Source organism: Gasterosteus aculeatus, chromosome 9 (genome assembly GCF_964276395.1).
Source record: "Gasterosteus aculeatus chromosome 9, fGasAcu3.hap1.1, whole genome shotgun sequence".
NCBI classification, from domain to species: domain Eukaryota; kingdom Metazoa; phylum Chordata; class Actinopteri; order Perciformes; family Gasterosteidae; genus Gasterosteus; species Gasterosteus aculeatus.
This window is the reverse complement of record NC_135696.1, coordinates 13,141,860-13,160,178: the sequence shown is the minus strand read 5'-3', so window position 1 is coordinate 13,160,178 and position 18,319 is coordinate 13,141,860. Positions and strand designations below refer to the sequence as shown.

At 45.9% G+C, this 18,319-nt stretch overlaps 2 protein-coding genes across 2 annotated transcripts; both read right to left on the bottom strand.

The window, feature by feature from the left end:
* Positions 1 to 327: 327 nt before the first annotated feature.
* Positions 328 to 3,553, bottom strand: cbx8b (chromobox homolog 8b). Its single transcript, XM_040186808.2, has 5 exons — positions 3,241 to 3,553; positions 3,055 to 3,098; positions 2,755 to 2,820; positions 2,540 to 2,606; positions 328 to 1,911 (listed from the first exon to the last, which is right to left on the bottom strand). The coding sequence occupies exons 1-5, from the start codon at positions 3,307 to 3,309 to the stop codon at positions 1,033 to 1,035; spliced, it is 1,125 nt and encodes a 374-aa protein (XP_040042742.2). The 5' UTR covers positions 3,310 to 3,553; the 3' UTR covers positions 328 to 1,032.
* Positions 3,554 to 8,044: 4,491 nt separating this feature from the next.
* Positions 8,045 to 16,663, bottom strand: LOC120825271 (E3 SUMO-protein ligase CBX4). Its single transcript, XM_040186806.2, has 5 exons — positions 14,116 to 16,663; positions 13,885 to 13,928; positions 13,313 to 13,378; positions 11,288 to 11,354; positions 8,045 to 10,532 (listed from the first exon to the last, which is right to left on the bottom strand). The coding sequence occupies exons 1-5, from the start codon at positions 14,182 to 14,184 to the stop codon at positions 9,078 to 9,080; spliced, it is 1,701 nt and encodes a 566-aa protein (XP_040042740.2). The 5' UTR covers positions 14,185 to 16,663; the 3' UTR covers positions 8,045 to 9,077.
* Positions 16,664 to 18,319: the final 1,656 nt, after the last annotated feature.

Here is an 18,319-nt window from a genome sequence, read left to right as displayed (position 1 = left end):
AACTAAAGCTTAAGCTGTCGGTGTAGAAGAGGGGAAAGGCTCATTTTCTGCTCAACGGAATCCGAAATAAATGTAGACCCGCCTCAGCGGACTTGTATTTGTAAAAGGCCTTCAACGTCGGCTGTAAACATCGAGTTATTTATTAGCTCGTTAGAATTAAAAAGAACAAGAAAAATCCAAGAAATAAGACAAGAAAGTAATCCTAACGATGAAACTTGTTTTGATGAAATCCGTCATTTCATTCAGGAGTTTAGGCAAAATCTTCAGAGGATAAAATAGAAACGTGGGAGGCCGACGGCGCTGTAATAAAAACTCAGTTAAAACAAGTTGGAATTGAGAAAATTCGAAGAATTTATTGGAAAGCGTCTAAAAAGCAAATTGACATCAACTCTTTAATTAAAGCTTTGAACGTTTTCTATGAAAATGTAAAATATACCAAGTTAATGGAAAAATGTTGTTATACACACCTCAGCTTGTCTGTGTCAAATTGAGTACTTTATCTTACAAATATAATTACAAATGTTAGATATTATACAGTCAGTTAGCTACACAAACAGATTATTTTTAATACTTTTGTTTTCAAAAGTGCTTTAGTACATTGTTAAAAATCAACCCCATTGATTTGAACAGGTATTTTCAGTCTAATCGATTCAAATTTGAGAGAAATAAACAATCCACGAATCAAATTCATTATCTAAGCGTTGCCTCACAGCTCAGACTGGGAGAGAGTGAACAAAAAATACATTCATTAGAATTAATTAATTACAAAAGTGTCCGATTGCTGCAGAAGAAACAAGTAACATGTTCGTGTTTCAACCAAAGCAAGATGTGAAATGGATCTAATTTGATTTGGTCAATACATTAAAACAGAACATGTTTAACTTTATCATACACGTTATGTAATTCATTTTCATTCACAAAATATTAAACCTGCTTTGCCTGCTAATCAAACGTATGTCCTGGAAGCTTCAGAATGATTCTGATGCCAGTCAGAGAAAGCGGAGCGTGGCGAGCGGGAAACTCGTCGAGCGCTCATCTTTTGTCCTTGAAGAAGCCCTGAGAAGTGCTGCTCTCCTTGATGGTGACGGTCAGGAAGTTGGTGGTCACGTCCGTCACCAGGACCTTCTCTACGTTGCCGACGGAGGGCCTCCACGTCACTTCATCCAAGTCGACCTCAAGCCTGGTTGGGGACGGCCGGTCCAAGAAGTAAGGCTTTTCCATTGGTGGGCGCTCAGCGGGGCCGCTCGGGCCCTGGCTCATTTTGGAGGTGTGCTTGAAGTGTACAGGCGCCAGGTAGGTGGAGCGGTTCTTAGTCCTGTGTGTGTCCATGTCTGTTCTGTGTGGATGCAGGATGTGGTCAGAATACAGCTTGTAGGAGCTTGAACCGGTGATTCCCCGGTTGTGTGTGTGGTGATGATGGTGGTGGCGGCGGTGATGGTGGTGGTGGCGGCGGTGATGCCGGTGTTTATGACCGTGGAGCTCCGCATGTCTGTGGGCCACTTTGATCCGCCTCATCTCTTCACCCCCCTGGAGCTTGGCCAGTTTGTGAGGGCTGTAGCTCACCTGCTCCTCTGCTCTCCTTTTGTGGCTTTCAAAGACCGCAGGGCTGCAGCTGCTGTCCTTGAAGCGGGGCTTTGGCTTCGGGCCTCTTTTTTTGGGTAAGCGAATCAGCCCGCCCGGGCTGGTTTGCTGAAGGGAAGGCTGCTGGTACTCACGGCTGCTCAGTCCTGGGGGATGGACACGGACGCTTTCACCGCGGTTCACAGTGCTGGCCGGAAAGATGTTTGGAACGACGGCCCTCAGACCCTCCCTGGCCCTGGGGGTGACCACCGGCTCCGGGGTCGGGTAGGTGATCCCTCGGACTAAGTCGCCTCTGAACTCATAGGACTTGGCCTTAATTTTAGCCTGAGCCTGTTGAAAGGTAAGGAAATAAGAGGGATTTTTTTTCTCAAAATTATACTTAAAAAGGACTCTGCTTAGTTGACTAAACGTACCGCAGCTAAAGGGCGTTCAGCCATCATACATTTTATTATTCACACCTGTGCTCCTGCTGCTGTAGTTTTTTGTGTGTTTATGGAGGGTTTTAAATACCGCACAGCAAACAAGCTTAAAAACGTGACTTATATTATATATTTATATAAAAATATATTCCTCGACTGTATTTATTGGAGAAATTCAACAATCACAGTTTTAACAATAGACCTGTCGACACAGGTATCTTTTTCAAGGTAAACTGTTATTAAGCAATTTGCACAGTTCTTCTGAATGACGGTGTCTTAAGTAAGCAGATATTTATAAAAACATTATAAGCAAGCTGCCTTCTTTCCAAAACCGTTAGCATGTGAACAGCTAACACCCAAGCTGGCTGTGTGCACAGTCAGGTTAGCCTCATGGAATTGGCAAATGCTTTAACGTTAACTAAAAAGTCACAAAACCAGAACACACGTTGTATACTGTTGTGTTATAAAAAAAAATAGGAATAAAAGCGCATTAAATGGGTTAATAAAGACACGCATGGAACAGCGCTTGCTGTACTCACCTTGAGCAGGAACGTCTTGGGTTTTGGTCCCCTCTTTTTGGGCCCATACAGCTCCCTTTCGCGCTCCCTGGGGGGGGGGGGTAACATGTGTCACGGGAGCAAGGTGCACCGAGGCCGCCATATTAACAAATACATATACAACTATATAACGTTATATGTGAACATTATTTCGGCTGTGCCCATAGAAAGCGACGCCCCGGGCGTTTTAACGTCACCTCTGCTCAAACGCCGCGAACAGGCGGGAGTCCAAAATGTTCTCTTCTGGTTCCCAGGTGCTGTATCTGTGGAGGCAACAGCGGCGTTAGGTGACGATGACGAACCGGGCGCTGACAGACACGCACGCGCACGCACTGTAGGGGGGGGGGGGGGGGGGGGGGGGTCGTGTCATTAGCCCGCGAGCTACATTCTCCATCGTGCCGTTACACTGGACGTTCACTGCTCAGTTTTAATCGCTAGCCGTGCCGAGCTAACGACACAAGCCACAGCCGAGACAACGTAACGTTAGCCGGACTTACTTGGGAGACCAGCCCTTCCATTTCACGAGGTATTCAATCCGACCCTGCGTGCCGTCAGGAAAAACACACACACAAAAACACAAATGACTTAATTAAGCCAGCGGGGCAACAGAGCTGCGGTTGTGGAAGCGTTAAGGATCCCGCTGTGGGGGAAAAAAAGAAGACCGCCCTGCATCTGTCGCTTACCTTCCTTATCCGCCGTTTGATGATCGACTCGGCGGCGAACACCCTCTCCCCAACGGCAGACAGCTCCATGTTTACCGCGGTGCTTCCTACCGTTAGCTTGCTGAACGCTAACGTTAGCAGAGCAGATCTTTTTTTTTCCTCCAGTCCCAGCCACTCTGAATTCCCGACAGACCATAATACTCCCCGACAGCATGGACGTCAGCGAAAATCTTTCTTTTTTTTTACTGCGTTGCTAAGCAACCGCAGTCGGTGGAACCTCGAGAAGAACGCCCATTGGATCAGCCGTTGCTACGTGCTCGGGTTGCTAAGTGAGGGGAGGAGCGTGTGCCAGGGTACATTCTTTCGGGGCGGGCGGGGCGGAGCGGCTTTCCCCGCGCGCGGAGAGTGAATCATTTTGACACAATTTATAAGGAATATTTAAAGATGCAGGGGATGTCAAATGTGGTTCAGTTCCTTGCGCGCGGAAGTAAATAAATAAACCAGGAAATGCCATTTTGATTTACGCCCCTGGTTTTCCTTTAACATATCCAGCGAGGCATCGTTAGACTAATGCAGTAAACTCTGACCTGATTATAAGCGTATTAATGCTATTCAGCACACATGCATTTCGTTTGTCCTCGTGGCCCAGGGGATCGAAGGAGGCAGAATAACAACGAGATATTTGAAATAAAATTATTTCATATTGACACGCCTTTAAACGCCAAGTTGTAATCGAACGTGTTGCATATATAGGGTCTACTTATGTCATTTAGTTGTTTTAAATTTAAGACATAAACACAGAGGTGGGTTCATTGAGTTCGTTTCTTCAATCCGATTAATTGACAAACCGCTGCGTTCCTGTCAGTTACTATGCAATACGTTTAGTGCCTTAGCTTTGTAAGAAAATGAAGCAGACGTCATGACGAGTAATTAAGCATGAATAGTATGAATGAATAGACTATTACTGCATGCAGGTCTGGAAAGCATTTCATATTTATCGGCATTCTAGGCCTGACTGACTTAACCTGCCTGCTCCCACTGTCTGTCTGATTGGCCTTTTCAATAAAACATACGGTTGTGGTCTGATTCAGATATTTATAAACCATGAACCGAGTTCATATGTGTATGGGTATTGTTTTCTGTGACATTTCCCTATAAAGTCCATTGAAATAAGTACAGGCTGCCATTGGGCCTGTTTCAAATGCACCAGCCGACGCAATAAGGGCGCCACGAAAACGTAATCACCAGGTAAGGGAAACATGTAGTGTCCTAAATTGTAAAATGTTTACGTAACACCGTGAAATAAATTCTATATCCGATTCCTAATTGTGACTTTGAAAAAAAAAACTCCTTTTTATTCTCATTGATTTGTTTAATTCTAAGAGAAATATAATACAGACAAAAATAATATACAAATTAAATGGGAAACGACTCAATGAAGGCAACTATAAATTAAATAATGTATTGTAATGAACGAATAAAATAAGTGAATAATTAATAACGACAACAAAAACAAGAACGACTGTTCTAACAATTATAGCTGGTCGAAAGGACCAACGGTTTTATAAAATAGGACAGTGTTTATTTATTTTTAATCTTTAAGAGTATATTGATTATTTATTTACAACGAAACTGAGAGCGAAAATGGATCAACAAACAACGGAGTCTTAAAACGCGTCATGCTCGGACACAATAAAACGTCAACAACCGATCATTACATTATTCAGTCATCGTTTTTCAAAAGTACTAAAAAACTCATCTGTGTCTATAATACATAATAAAACGTGGTACTTTAATTAATCAAGTCACCCGACTAAAGCGATGGGATGGATCAGGGAAACTGTTGACACTCTACGTAATTATTATTTAGGTAGAAAATAACAAAGGCCTTTTAAGCACACAGAAAACATGCAATAAACACTTGAAAAGCCTTATCGGTCTATCGATTTGCAATCTAACCAAATATTTGAAACCTAAATGCCATTGTTATCGGTTTTATCGAGGGTCAATCATTTGTTGCGCTGAACACGAACATCTCGTCTTTTTCCAACCCAATTGTCTCAAAAGGCTGTAATTGAGAATAACCACACCGTTGCTTACTCTATTCTAGAAACATTCTTCTTCTCGTTTGCTTCAAGGTATCAGTTCAAACTAATGCAAGCTGCTCGCACACACAAAGATGTAGACGCTCGTTGCTAACCTGCGTCATGCACGCGCACATTTCCCAAATAAGTAACAGTGTTTCACTCGATTCAAAGCCTTCACAGAGACCACACACAGACAAATATGTGCATTTATAACGCGTCGCACAACGGAAAAAAAACCCACACACCATTGCATTTGGAAAGAATGCAGTTCAGTGGAGGACAACCACCGTCTAATGATGATTTTTGAGATGGACTCCATGGTTTTGTGAGCCCACCCCGCGGACGGGAAGAGGGAGACGGGCGCACCTCAGACTCCGGATGCGATTGGTCTCGACGCTGCTGCAGTGCAGCAGCGCTGCCGCCGTTAGAGCACTATTGGTCGGCTTGTATCCGGGCAAGATGCTGGTTCCCTGGTGGTGTGCTCGCAAAATGGGGACACACAGAAAACACCACGCGGCCACTTTACGGATCATGTAGTCACAGGTGGGACGATCATCCCCGCAGGTGCTTCTGTTAATGTGTCTTTATCAAGCGACCGACCCTGCAGGAGCACAATTTGCTACCTACTCGTCCGCAGCTCATAGATAACGCAGGGCATCGGTACCAGGAGGCTCAACAGGTATACAGCATGCACGCGAGGCAGAGGATATGAAAGGTGAACGTGTTAACGCGCCACACCAGCTACCGGCTCATTTAGTCAACGTGCCACAAACGAATAATCTAAATCCCATTAACTAAACACGCAACCCGCCGATGGATGACTGGCTGGTATTCTAACCTCTTTTTGCAGGGGTGCTCGTACCCGTGTTGTTGCTCCGCTTGGATCGCGCACGAGGACACTAAATGCGTCAGTCACTGCTGCAGGATTTGGGCTGAAGATGATTGAACTGTAAGCATTGTGGTGCACGTGCGTTTCGTTTGCTTCTGAAAAAAAACACAGGCCGATGTGACATTGAAAGAAAGAAATGTTCCTGGATGTTCTGTATAATTTGTGTAGTGGACACAGCTGTTTTTATATGACAAACATCCTTAGTTGAATCTATTTGAATTCATTCGTTTTCAAGAAATGATGGAACTCTCAAGTCTAAACAATTGAGTTCACGATTTAGGCTATTTTCGGCCCCTGCGTATGCCGTCATAGTTGACCACAAGTAGGCCTAAAGGCTGTTTGGTGATCCGTTCCTGGCAACTGGATTAGAGCAATACTCATATTTACCACAAATAAAATAGTCTTTGCTGCCCTCCTTTATAAACAGTTGTGACTGGATTTAGAAAACAACATTAAAACAAACATTAAAAAGGTTATGTGGCAAACATATTTGGTTCATAATTATCATAATGTTCCCACCTAAACCATACATTTTCTATAAAAAAGGATCCCCCAGAAATAAAGCGGATATTTTGAGAAAAACATCAGCACACATGCCTTCAGAGCCTCTCCGGGCCCAACTCATACACGTTGAGCACGAGAAGAGGAACCAAAGGGTGGGTCGTCAACAAGACGTCCTTACACCATTTATTCTCCACACTTCTTATTTAATTTAACAGATAACATGCAACTTGGTGTTTTGCAGTTTTTTTTCTTCCTTTTTGGCCTTTACATGAGCAAAGACAGCGGCGGATCCACGCGTACATGCTTCGTGCATAATATCCTTCTGTGCGGTTTACCGATTCGGTTTTCTGAGTAGAAACGTCGTTGCGATCAGTTTTCAGGCGCAGCGGCTTTTTGCGAGAGCGAAAGCGACGGAACTGGATGGGACAGAGCACGAGGACAGCCATTTTCTCTTTCGTTGCTCACGTCAACGCGCACGGAACGCAGTTTTTTTATTGGAGGGCTGCAGCCCAGGAAATGGTCGACAGCCGCCGCCTGACGTCCCGCGCGTCAAGTCACGTGTTCACAGCGTCGGATAAAACATTTTGAATCGTGCTTTTACCCCGAACAGATACGGAGCCCCAAAAAAAAGGCAGATGTTGCGTTCAAATGCTTGCAAACCAGGACGGATGTTTCGGGGAGGTTTGTGAGCCAGGCAGAGCACGCGGCTCCTCGTGCGCACATCCCTCCCGAACCTGGTTGATGAAGAAAAGGGGGGAGACCTGCGTGACGTGCGTGGACATCTCCCGCTGGACGCGTTTGGACAGGCGGAGGAAAGCAGTCGTCTCCCTGTCAGCAGGATCCGTTCGGCTCACATGTGACAGACAGTTATTGAGAATTGAACTGCCTCTCCAAAAGGATCGCGCGAGGGGGTCGCATCACGATCAGCCGTTAACATGCAGCTATTAAGACTATTATTCATTTGCATACTATCTCCACTCCATCAGATGTTTATTACGCGCACGGAGTTAAAAACAGCAAATCTGCCCCCTTCAGTCGCTGGGTTGCGTGTTGCGGATGTTTCAAATGAAGGGAAGCCCCCCCCCGTCCCCCCCACGCGGGGTAAATAACTGGTCCGGGAAGCCCGTCTGAAAATAAACGCTCCCTCTAATGACCCTCGTGGCCCGCAGCCGCCACAAGTCATGGCCACAAATAGAGACATGGACCGATTTAGCAACTTCTGAGGTGAGGACTGACATGTGCGTTACAGCAGTTCAGTCTGGACTGGGAGGCCAAGGTCGCATGTGACGTAGGCGTTAGGATTATGTAAATCTTAAAAAAACACACACACACACAAGTCCATACATACATTTGCAAACAATTTTATTATTGCAAAAGTTGTCATAGGAAGTCTTTGTTTGTTTTTTTTCTTTAGTCTGCACACAAAATAATCAAAAGTGCACCTGATGGTGGTTCTCAAAGCAGTTCAGTGCACCTCAGGTCACACGGTGCTGGAAGGGATTTAAAAACAGGAGATGGAGCACGAGTGACAAAGGGAACAGATCTGATTGTTAGAAATACGTGTGCTTTCACATTAACGCAATGACGCAAAAGTTACTCAAACAAGACCGCAGGACAAGTCCATTCAATCCCAGTCAAAGAAGCACTTTGTTGTCACAGCTACAAAACATAAAAGAGTTCCGGGGTTGTGTGTCTGCTGTGTTAATGGAAGTGACTTGTGCTCAGTAATCAGATCTCGAGATGCAAGACTAAAAAAAAAACCCCAACACTGAAAAGAGCATATATCAAAGATTAACAACTAAACATTTCATTTAACAATGATCACATTTTTCCTTTTAAACATCGCAAATTATTTATTGACAGAAAGGCGCTTATTTTTTTCTTTATCTGCTTGTTTAAGTGTCCCTAATGGCATTATCTGTCCAAACAGCATGCATCCTTGTTTAAATCTGTCATCTGCACACGCACACACACACACACACACGCACACACACACAGTGGAATTTAACATGTTTCTATAGGATTTTTCTCCTTGACAAACTTCTCCATAAAGCCTACATTTGTTTAAACATTTTCTGAGATGCGGCCAGTTGAGCGTATGATTAAATTACATACAGAGAAAAGTGACAAAGATTTACAAGAGTTAAGTGCATCTTCAGAGTTCAGACATTTGGCCAAGTTTGAAACAGCAACATGTAGATTTCCAGCAATAACGGAGTTGTAAGAAAATATGCAAATAACGCAATAAATGATAATTTTCTTTTCTAAATTTAAACTGGAAAAAAACAAAAGCAACGCCATGGGTCCATTTGTACATTCAAAGATCCGAAAATACAAATATATCTTATGTACATCTTCACAGTAGCGACAGAACTCGGTTACGCGGTGATGTATTCCTTAAATGTGACCGTGAGGCAGTTCGTAGTAATGTCCGTGATCACTATATTCCCGAGGAAAGGCTGGAAAGACGGAAATGGGTCTTCTTTTGTTTTTACGTGGTCAGAATCGGAAGATGAGTCAACATTCTCCTCATTCCTCTCAGTTTCACGCTGAGCGTCTGTCCGGGCGTCAGCTTGCGTGTCCGTTTCGTCCTGTGTACGCGCCTCGGCTGGTCTCGCGGTCTGAGGTTGCGTGTGCGTTTCCGGCTGGGCCGCGCTGGGCCTGGACTTCACAACGCTCAGGTCGATGGGCTCCTCCTGGTCCGCGTACCCGCAGTCCTGCGGCCCGACGTGACTCGGCGGCCCGTTGTGGTCGACGCCGAGGCTCTTGGTGGGCGAGGACGCCTCGTTGAGAGCGCCCGTACTCCTGGAGCTCAAAGACCTCTTACAACTCCCGTGAACCTCGCTGTCAGAGAGGTGCCGCTTCAGTCCTTGAAATCCGCCCGGGCTTCCTCCTTTGTCCAATGGGGAGGCTCCTCCCCTGTCCGAGGGCAGATCAAGCTGCGTTGCCAATCGTAAAGGCTGATCCGCCGGAAGCTGCCTCTGCCCTCTGACCCCGCCATGTTTGTCCTGTTTATCCAGCACAGTTGGCTCCGTTTTGGGGGACGGTTCCTTTTCTTGGGGGCAACGTTTGTTAAGTCCAGAACTGACAACTGTTGGTTTGTCTTTGGAATTTTTTGCTAATCCATTCATGAGGCCGAGCTTCCTGACCAGCTTCATCTTCTCAAGGTGGTTCTCCGTGCCGTTGTCGGTTCCTCGCGGCGGCTCCACGCCGCTTTCAGAATCACCGTCTTTAACCTTCGGCGCTTTCATTCCGTTTTCCATGTACTTGCTCATGACAATAACAATCCGGCCGTTCTTGTTTTTGTTCTTCACGATCTTCAGCTTGCCGTTGCTGGCACCGTTGGACTGCGGTGCGGCGTCCTCTTTGGGCCCCACCCTCTCCGGCTCTTGGTGGCCGTTCAGGTCAGCTGGGAGCTTCTTCAGCTCCATGGCGATATCTTTGACCTTAGTCAGGCAGCCAGACTCCTTGTCCCGGACCCACTTTTGCTGCAGCACTGGGGGAAGGTTGTAACCCTTGTTAGCCAGCTCGGATGCTTTTAACTCCCGCGGCTTAACAAACACGGCCTCGTGGTCCTTGAGGTCTGGCTGGTAGGGGTGGTGCTTCTTGCTGTTGAGCTGATAGTAGAACTTCTTGCCGTTGGCCTGTTGCTGCTCCGCCTCTCGCTCCCTGCACAGCGGCTGGTACTGATGATGCTTCTTGCCGTTCATTTGGTACTGCTGGCTCTGGGGACGGAGCAGCTGGATGGGGCCGGTCTTCTGACAGCTGTCCTCGTCCAGGGACGCCGCGTGATGACCAGCTAGAAGACTGGATCTTCGGGCGAAAGAAGGCACCTGTGAAACCAGAGAGAAACGTGTGCTTATTAAACTCCATCAGTGCAACTGGCGTTTTTTTACACAGGCGTCCCTCTCAGTGGGGCATCTGACGGTTAATGGTTCAACTGGAGACAATATCTACACATGTGTCTGTCAGGCTACAACAAAAAGCCATATTCATTGGGGCCCACGGGTTGCACTTGAGAAACAGGGCTTGGAATGTGAGAGGGGCTCTTCTGAGGCACACTGTTTATTTCAGGGGCCTGCGCCCATGTTTCACAGGCCTCCAACAGCTACTGCGAAGCCCTTTCAGCCACCGACAGGGCCATCAGAGTGACATTTCAAAGTGTCTCCTGTGGCTGTGACCTCAGCACGGAGGAATGATACTGGCTGCTTTGTGTTCCGTCATTTACTTTATCCCATGTGTTACCACCAACAGCCTCCAGAGAGGAACAAAAAGAATCTCCTGCGGGGTTCCCCCGGCCTTTTCTACCTGTGATTGATGCGCTAAATGTACCATTCACAGGCATTTAGCTACAACTGTTAGGTCAGGCATCTGGTCCCTAAAAAATGATCTTATCTTTTCTTTGTAATACATATTCAAACACCTTTGTTAAAAAAATCTCTATAGAATCCATTTAAATCCACCTCACATGTTTTTTTTGTTTTTTTATACTGCTGCCTGGGAATCGTGCAGGATGTATTTTAAGCAAAGCCGTAATTCACCTTTTCCATTATTCATAGAGCAGAATTGAGTCTCACTACGTCCTCACCTGAACCAGAAGGTGCTTGGGCTTGGGTCCTCTCTTGCGATATCCCATCAGCTGCTCTTGGCGTTCCCTATGGGAGAGACAAAGCAGCAGCCAATCACTGAAACGGTCTAGCAGAGATGAGTTGCCGTTGCATGGCAACACAACGTCACGGGAGTCCTCCTCAGGCTCAATTAGGAAATCCTGAGCCTGTATTACAGGTTGGAGTTACACTTTCTCCTGCACAGTGAAATGTATTCACCGCAGATTACATTTTTTTTAATGTCATTTCACAGTATATTCATCAACCTATTAGGTTAACTGAAACAGTGAATTGATTCTCCTTCCAACTGAACTTACACATAATATACCATGTTATCATATATATATAATTATATACAGTATCTAATATACATATATATATTAGATGTTGTAAAGTGGAAGATGAAGACCAGCCCTTCGCTGACTTTCATTAGTTTCACTGCGTCTCCATGTAAAGTCTCTCCAAGGCAGTAACTCAATACCACAGACAGAAGTGATGTCAGTCCCCTCCCCCACTCCCCTCGCTCACATCTAATTACAATGACAACTCGGTGTATTTTCATAGCCCGGCATTCAGACGATTTGGCTCCCCGGAGAGACACGCAATTAGTTTCAATAAGGCCGCTCCTCTTTAGAGGGAGGTAATTGCAAAAACAGACGCAGACTGACGTTGGTGTTATGCTTTAGCGTGCGACCTGCGCCTGCGAGCGAAAGGTGAGGCACACCGAGAGAAAAGCCAGTGACAGTTTAACAGGTCGGGCATTGATGAAATTTAATTACACTGTCCTTCATGCGGAGCTGTCTGGTCAGTCACTCAACAGAATATTTAGCAATTAGTCACGCTGCTCGGTAGCGCACTTTGAAGACCATGGACACTTTCCTCTAATGGGGAACACGAGGAAGTACCTCTGGTTAGACAGTGAAACAGTGCACACACACACCTCTGATTTACAACAGTTCCTAAGCAGCTATTTAGCTCACTTCAATCTTCATTTCCTCCTGCCTCTCCACTACATATTGAGCGGATTAAGGAAAGACGTGGATCATAATTGAAACCCCCCTCTACTAAAAGAAAAACGTTTTTTCCAGCTTTTGGTTACTTTACTTGGATAATGGACCTCCAGTAGTTAGACATTTGAAGGCTGCTTCCACATTAAGCTGCTAAAGGGAAGAAGTTTTTCCCTGCAATCCCCTCCAGTGAGTTCACGACGTGGTCACTTTGTGACATCTCAACTGGTTAGGAGCAAATAAAAAAGGTCCAATATACAATTTACCAAAGCCAGAAGTAGGTTACATTTTGTTCCTAGAAGTTAAACCTTTACATTTAAAAACACTCTTTCATACATCTGGACTTTTAATGGACAAATAGCTGTTTTTGATGAAAAAAATACACCATCGAGAACACATTGATTACACATCCATCGTATTTTTTACAAATCATCCGCAGGATGTCTCAAATGGATTTAATGTAAATGTTTAAAGTAAAACAAAAACAGGTTACCAAATTAGAAATTAGCCAGACAGATTACTTCATTAAATTAGGTAAATCACTTCTGCATAATCAATTACAATGGGTTTATTCCATGTCCTGTGGAAGATGACACAGGTGCACGTGGTGACTGGATGGTGGGACAGCAGTAGCATATTAGCACAATAACCTTTTGCTGACACTCAAATGAATATCAGGTAACAAAATTAGATCCAACACCGTGTTTGCTCTGGTAACCCTGACCTGAGTTTGACCTCAACCTGACCCTCTGATGACACCCGTGGTAATCCTGATCCTAAACCCCCAGGCACGGCATTTCTGCACATTCACACACGCATTGTGCAGCAAGTTTATTATACACATCGGATTATCCAGATAGTGAGCATGCAGCATACTTCCCGAATTCAAAACATACAGGGAGTCCCTCCCCACGGATGAGAAACAAACTATTTTGCGAAGAACTGAAAATGTAGAATTTGTTGAATCTAAACCTGCGCCAAATCCAACTTGAAACCCACCTGTCTTGAAAACCATCAAGTAGTCTTGGGTCCAGGATGTTTTCCTCTGGTTCCCACGTGTTGTATCTATTCAGGGAGCAGACAGGAAGCAGTGAGCACACATGGCCTGTCAAACTGTGGCTGACATCATCTGACGTAGGCTAAAGGGTTATCTTTGCACCGGAACAACTGTCGCATCGTAAATCGGTGTCCGTGTGTGTAAATAACACGCTGGGGCCACTTGCACTCCCTGTGGATGCATGCCTAATAAAATCAGGGTAACTTTTACGCGCGGCTGTGGGCGGTGCGGAGGGGGAGGAGGACCATTGCCCAGCCTTCGCTCAACTGTAGATTATATGGGCCTTCCTCATACACACGATCAATGATATATACACGTCTTCTTTTAATTGGCACACTGGGGATTGCATACATTCTAAAACCACATCACTCATCGAGGCAAACGAGTCGCGAACCCAAAGCAAGAACGCGCAACCGTCCATGTGCGCGCCCGGGCTCGCCCTGATGCGCAACTTTACACACTTTTAGATGCTCTTTTACCGACACGGGGATCATGTGTGACAAAAGGTACTTACTTTGGAGACCATCCTCGCCACTTGACCAGGTACTCAAACCGCCCCTGAGAATGGTGAGAAACGGGACAATCAGGGCATCGTTACTTTACACGGCACGTTTCACTATGCATTGCACCGTCACCTGAGCTCTAACGAAATAACACAGTCCAAACCAGGTGACGGGAAACGGGACCAGCAATGATCCTCCTTTAAATGTGCATAAAAATGTCCTTCGGTGCTCTTGAGACAAACCTTTCTGATGCGCTTCTTCTCGATGCTCTCCACCGCAAAGACGTGCTCTCCCGCGGCGGGCAGCTCCATTTTCCGATACAGGAGTATAGCTGCTCTCCTGTTGGTGTTGTTGTTGTTGTAGTAGTATTTTTTGTAACCGTCTGCTTTTGCTAATCGACACGTTATCCTTGCTTTCAATACGTTTTTTTTTTTTGCTGCTGATCTTGAAACACAAGAGCCCCCCTCCTCCGCCTCCTATTTCCACTGCGCCTCTTCCCTCGCTTTCCCCTCGGAGACTCGTTCTGCAGGCGGGTTGAAGCTGCAGCGAGAAAACACTCCATGCAAATAGCCGTTGGAGTGACGTCAGAGAAGGGGGCGGTAACATTGGCGGAGGGATGTTCCCATGCTGCCTTCAGGTACTGGAATTAAATGTACGATCACGACTTCGTTGACATTAGAACGTATATGTATGTATGTTATATATGTTAATGGCTATGATGTAGGAAAAGCAACACATACAGTGTGTTTTATCTACTGAGGGCCATAGAAGCCACGGTAGCAAGTTGTGGAAATCTACAAGAGTTGACTAGAATATATTTTGTAGCGACTCTCGCAAAGGAGGTTCTGGACAACACGTTGTTCTTATGATTTTATTACAAACAAGGAACCAGTCTGTTACAATATTATCTAACTTTACGACTGCAAATAAATTCACATTTCCTTCTAATTTGAACGTGTTTTTTAACTGTTAATCATCACCAGCATATATAAAATATGAATGATGCCACCTTTTTTCTAAATCAAGGAATCGATTTGCATACAAACACCCCTGCACACCTTATCTTTGCTATGTTGTTGTGTAAAACTGAAGTTGTCATGGTAAGAAAGATTTTTTTTCCTCCTATGTGAAGTCAGGTACTTTCGGTTTTGGTTGGAATGAAACCCAAGGCCTATTCCCATGAGTAATCCACATAGATAACAATCACAGGCCACATACCACATTTCATAACGTTCAGCCAGAGGCAAGTACATCCGAAAAAAAGAAAAGAAACACGGAATGTGGTTCTCTAAAGCACGAGCTGAGCTCAAACCCTGAACGCATCATGCCTGCCTCTTGTCTTTCTGGATGCGAAGCGAGATCTAACTGCAAGAGGGTGCTGTGAAAAAGGAGAGCGCTTCCTCTCCAAACCGGCTCAAGTGCAGCAGCTTTTCCAGGCCTGAAATTTTGTATTTTCAGCCAGGACGCGTCCGACTTGGTTCGTATCCCTGCGCCAACCTCTCTCAGGGCCGTTGTGCATTCACGAGTTGGGCACATGACACATTTGGGTCCACTTGTAAGAACAATATGAACTATACCACCTGACAATTCACCACAGGCCCAACCGACGTCAAGGCCGGAGCCTGCGCGAAGCGGACTTATCACTGCCGCCATCTCTAGGCCCGTCCTATGACCCTATGATCTAGCAGGGGAACAAATTCCCATTAGGCGCTGGACTGAGCCGCGCATGTGAGATGCGCCGTGGATCAGTGCCCGCGCGTAGTTAAAATTGCCCATTACACCGACTACATTCCCCATTTCCTTCCCGAGTCAAGGTCACACAAAGGGATGACATTTCGCATGGCACCGTATCGCGGCGATTTGCGGGGGGATGTTCCCCCCTCTCTCTCTCTCTCTCTCTCTCCCTCTCTCTCTCTCCTCTCTCTCTCTCTCTCAAAGATGGCCCCTGGTTACGTGGTAGTCAATTTAGGTCAGTACCCCCCCCCCCCCCCTCCTCCCTGTCGGGGCTTTTCATACCCGCAAGCTTGAACTCCAACAGGGTCATTTTGTGACTAGGGAGCCCGACAGGACCGGACCGGACAGGCGCCACACGGTTCCGTTATCGCTTGGCACGGAGTGCGTGCAGACGTGACTCGCGGTGGGAACCAGCTCGGGCCCGTGCGTGGGAGCGACACAAAGACGTCTGGCACCAGAACCGGAGTTCATCGAGACGCCAGCGCCTAACGTTGTGACACAGTTACAATAAAATAGATGCTGATGTACAAGATTGATTTTTTTTAATCGAGACATCCAGTTTCTTACTGCCATAAGCTCCTAAATCCAGATGTTTGGTGATGCATTGCACTCGCATCCACACCACGGATACCTTTTCGATGCATTGCTTTAAAAACCCAAAAGCCAACGTTAAATCGTTTACGACGCTCCGCTTGCATTGTTTTATCCGATTAGACCAAATAAAATTCAGCAGCGGAAGGGTTAAAGTGCAGGGATCCCGCAGGCGGCGGCGCTCGGCCTATTGCAGAAAGGCACAACTGTCTCTCCTTATAAGGCAATGAGCGCAAACCGGCGGCGAAACGTCTAGGCAAACGAACCAGCACGGTTCCCCTTTCAAGAGAACCCATCCAAATCAGCGGTTGTTCTTATTCTTCGCCGGTTCGGCCGCCGCGGCTCACGCTCGGCGGCTTCAGAGAACGTGCGCGCAAGTTCGTTAATTAAGGACGAGCGTGAGGACGCACGGTGGTCAATTAGAAGCCCCCCCGGGAGGGATTACTGACCGGGGGAAAGGCTTTGGACAGACGACCACTGCTGGGTCACCTGCGAGCCCCCCGCCCCCCCAACCACCTCCCGCCGCCACACGTGTTGGCTCCACTGACGCATAATTCCACTCATCTCACGCGCCATACCTGCCCACCAGACACTACATCAAAGCAGTGGCCGGTGACGTCAAAACAACATTACCGTGCTAACTGTATACGCGCTTGGGGACGTGGCACGTTTTCCCAGGTGCGTATGGAATGCGATGAAGCGCGTGCTGTTCGGAAAAAGGTACCGCGCGCACCAAAATACACCTGAACAGCTTTACGCACGGGCGAGATCAACGTAAAACCTGCAATCACCTTCAGATCCCAAGCAGCTTGGGCTGTCTGAAACATGATTTATTCTTCACACCTCCATAGGCAAAATGAATCATCAAAACTAAAAACACCAATGAAGAAACCGGTTTGGCGTCTTCCCACAAACATTCTTCTTCTCTCTTGTCTACATGTGTTCCTCCATAAAACCCAATAACAACTTGAGAGTTACATTGCAGGCAGATTTCTCCGAATAAATATGCTGATCACTTTGTTTCAGCTTCAGCTCTATAATTCATGAAAATGATAATTTTTCATGCAATATGTGCAGGTGCAATCCGACACCGGTGAAACTGACTCACTTACTTCCCCTGAAATGATTTGCTGAAGAGGATCACTTCGTCCAGTGAAAGTACAATGGGAAGCCACAAGAAATTCCAAAGAGACGTGCTCATTGAACCATTATTTGAATGTAATGCGAAACTAACACCTTCAACATTAAATATAGGTATTCATTTCCTACCAAAGCCATTAAGGTAAGAAAGTTATAACTTCATAAATCATATTGTCAATGAACATTTAACTCATTACTCTCCCTTTGGTTCCTTGGTGAAAGCTTAGTCAGTTGTTCAGTTTTCACCTCCACAAGTTAGATAAGGCAGTGACGTAACATTTCTCCTCCACAAGGAACTCATAGACATTTAAAATGTAATAATACAAAAATAAAAAATCATAAACAGTGACATAGGGGAAAGAAAGGAGCGAAAAAACAAAGCAAAATGCTTTTTCAAAAATGTTTTTAAATGTCTTTGTGAAGGGGCTGTTGGAGACACTCATGTGCGCCACTCACACGCAACATTGTTTACAGTTCGTGAGCTGGAAAGAAAACCACAAACATGGTGTCAGACCTGCCATAAGAGCAGCTGAAAATCAGAGGTGGCAAAGGGCACCATGTCAGCACGGAGAGGAAGGAGGAGGAGGAGGAGGAGCAGCAGGTGAACGCCAGAGCTGATGTTTATGGACATATTTGGATCCATGGATCCGATGACTCCGCTGCTTCCTCCCGGTAAATGTCAGAGGATCTGACTGAGATGACATTTCCACGTAGGAAAAAGTGACGCTCCGTCTGCGTCACGGCGCCGTGATGCTGATTAAACGACAAGCAGAGGAAAAAACAAGAGGACGGAGGGGAGATGAGGTGTCAAGAAACAAAAGTCCAGTGAAAAAAGGGTGGGACACGGCACACGTTTGCTCATAAGGAAATAAAGACGCGTATTTCCAGCTCAGCGTGATTGTTAAACCTCAACGGAGCGCATCAGACTTTACTTTACTTTACTTTGCTTTACTCACTTTGCTCCACTAATAAAAGTTTTCT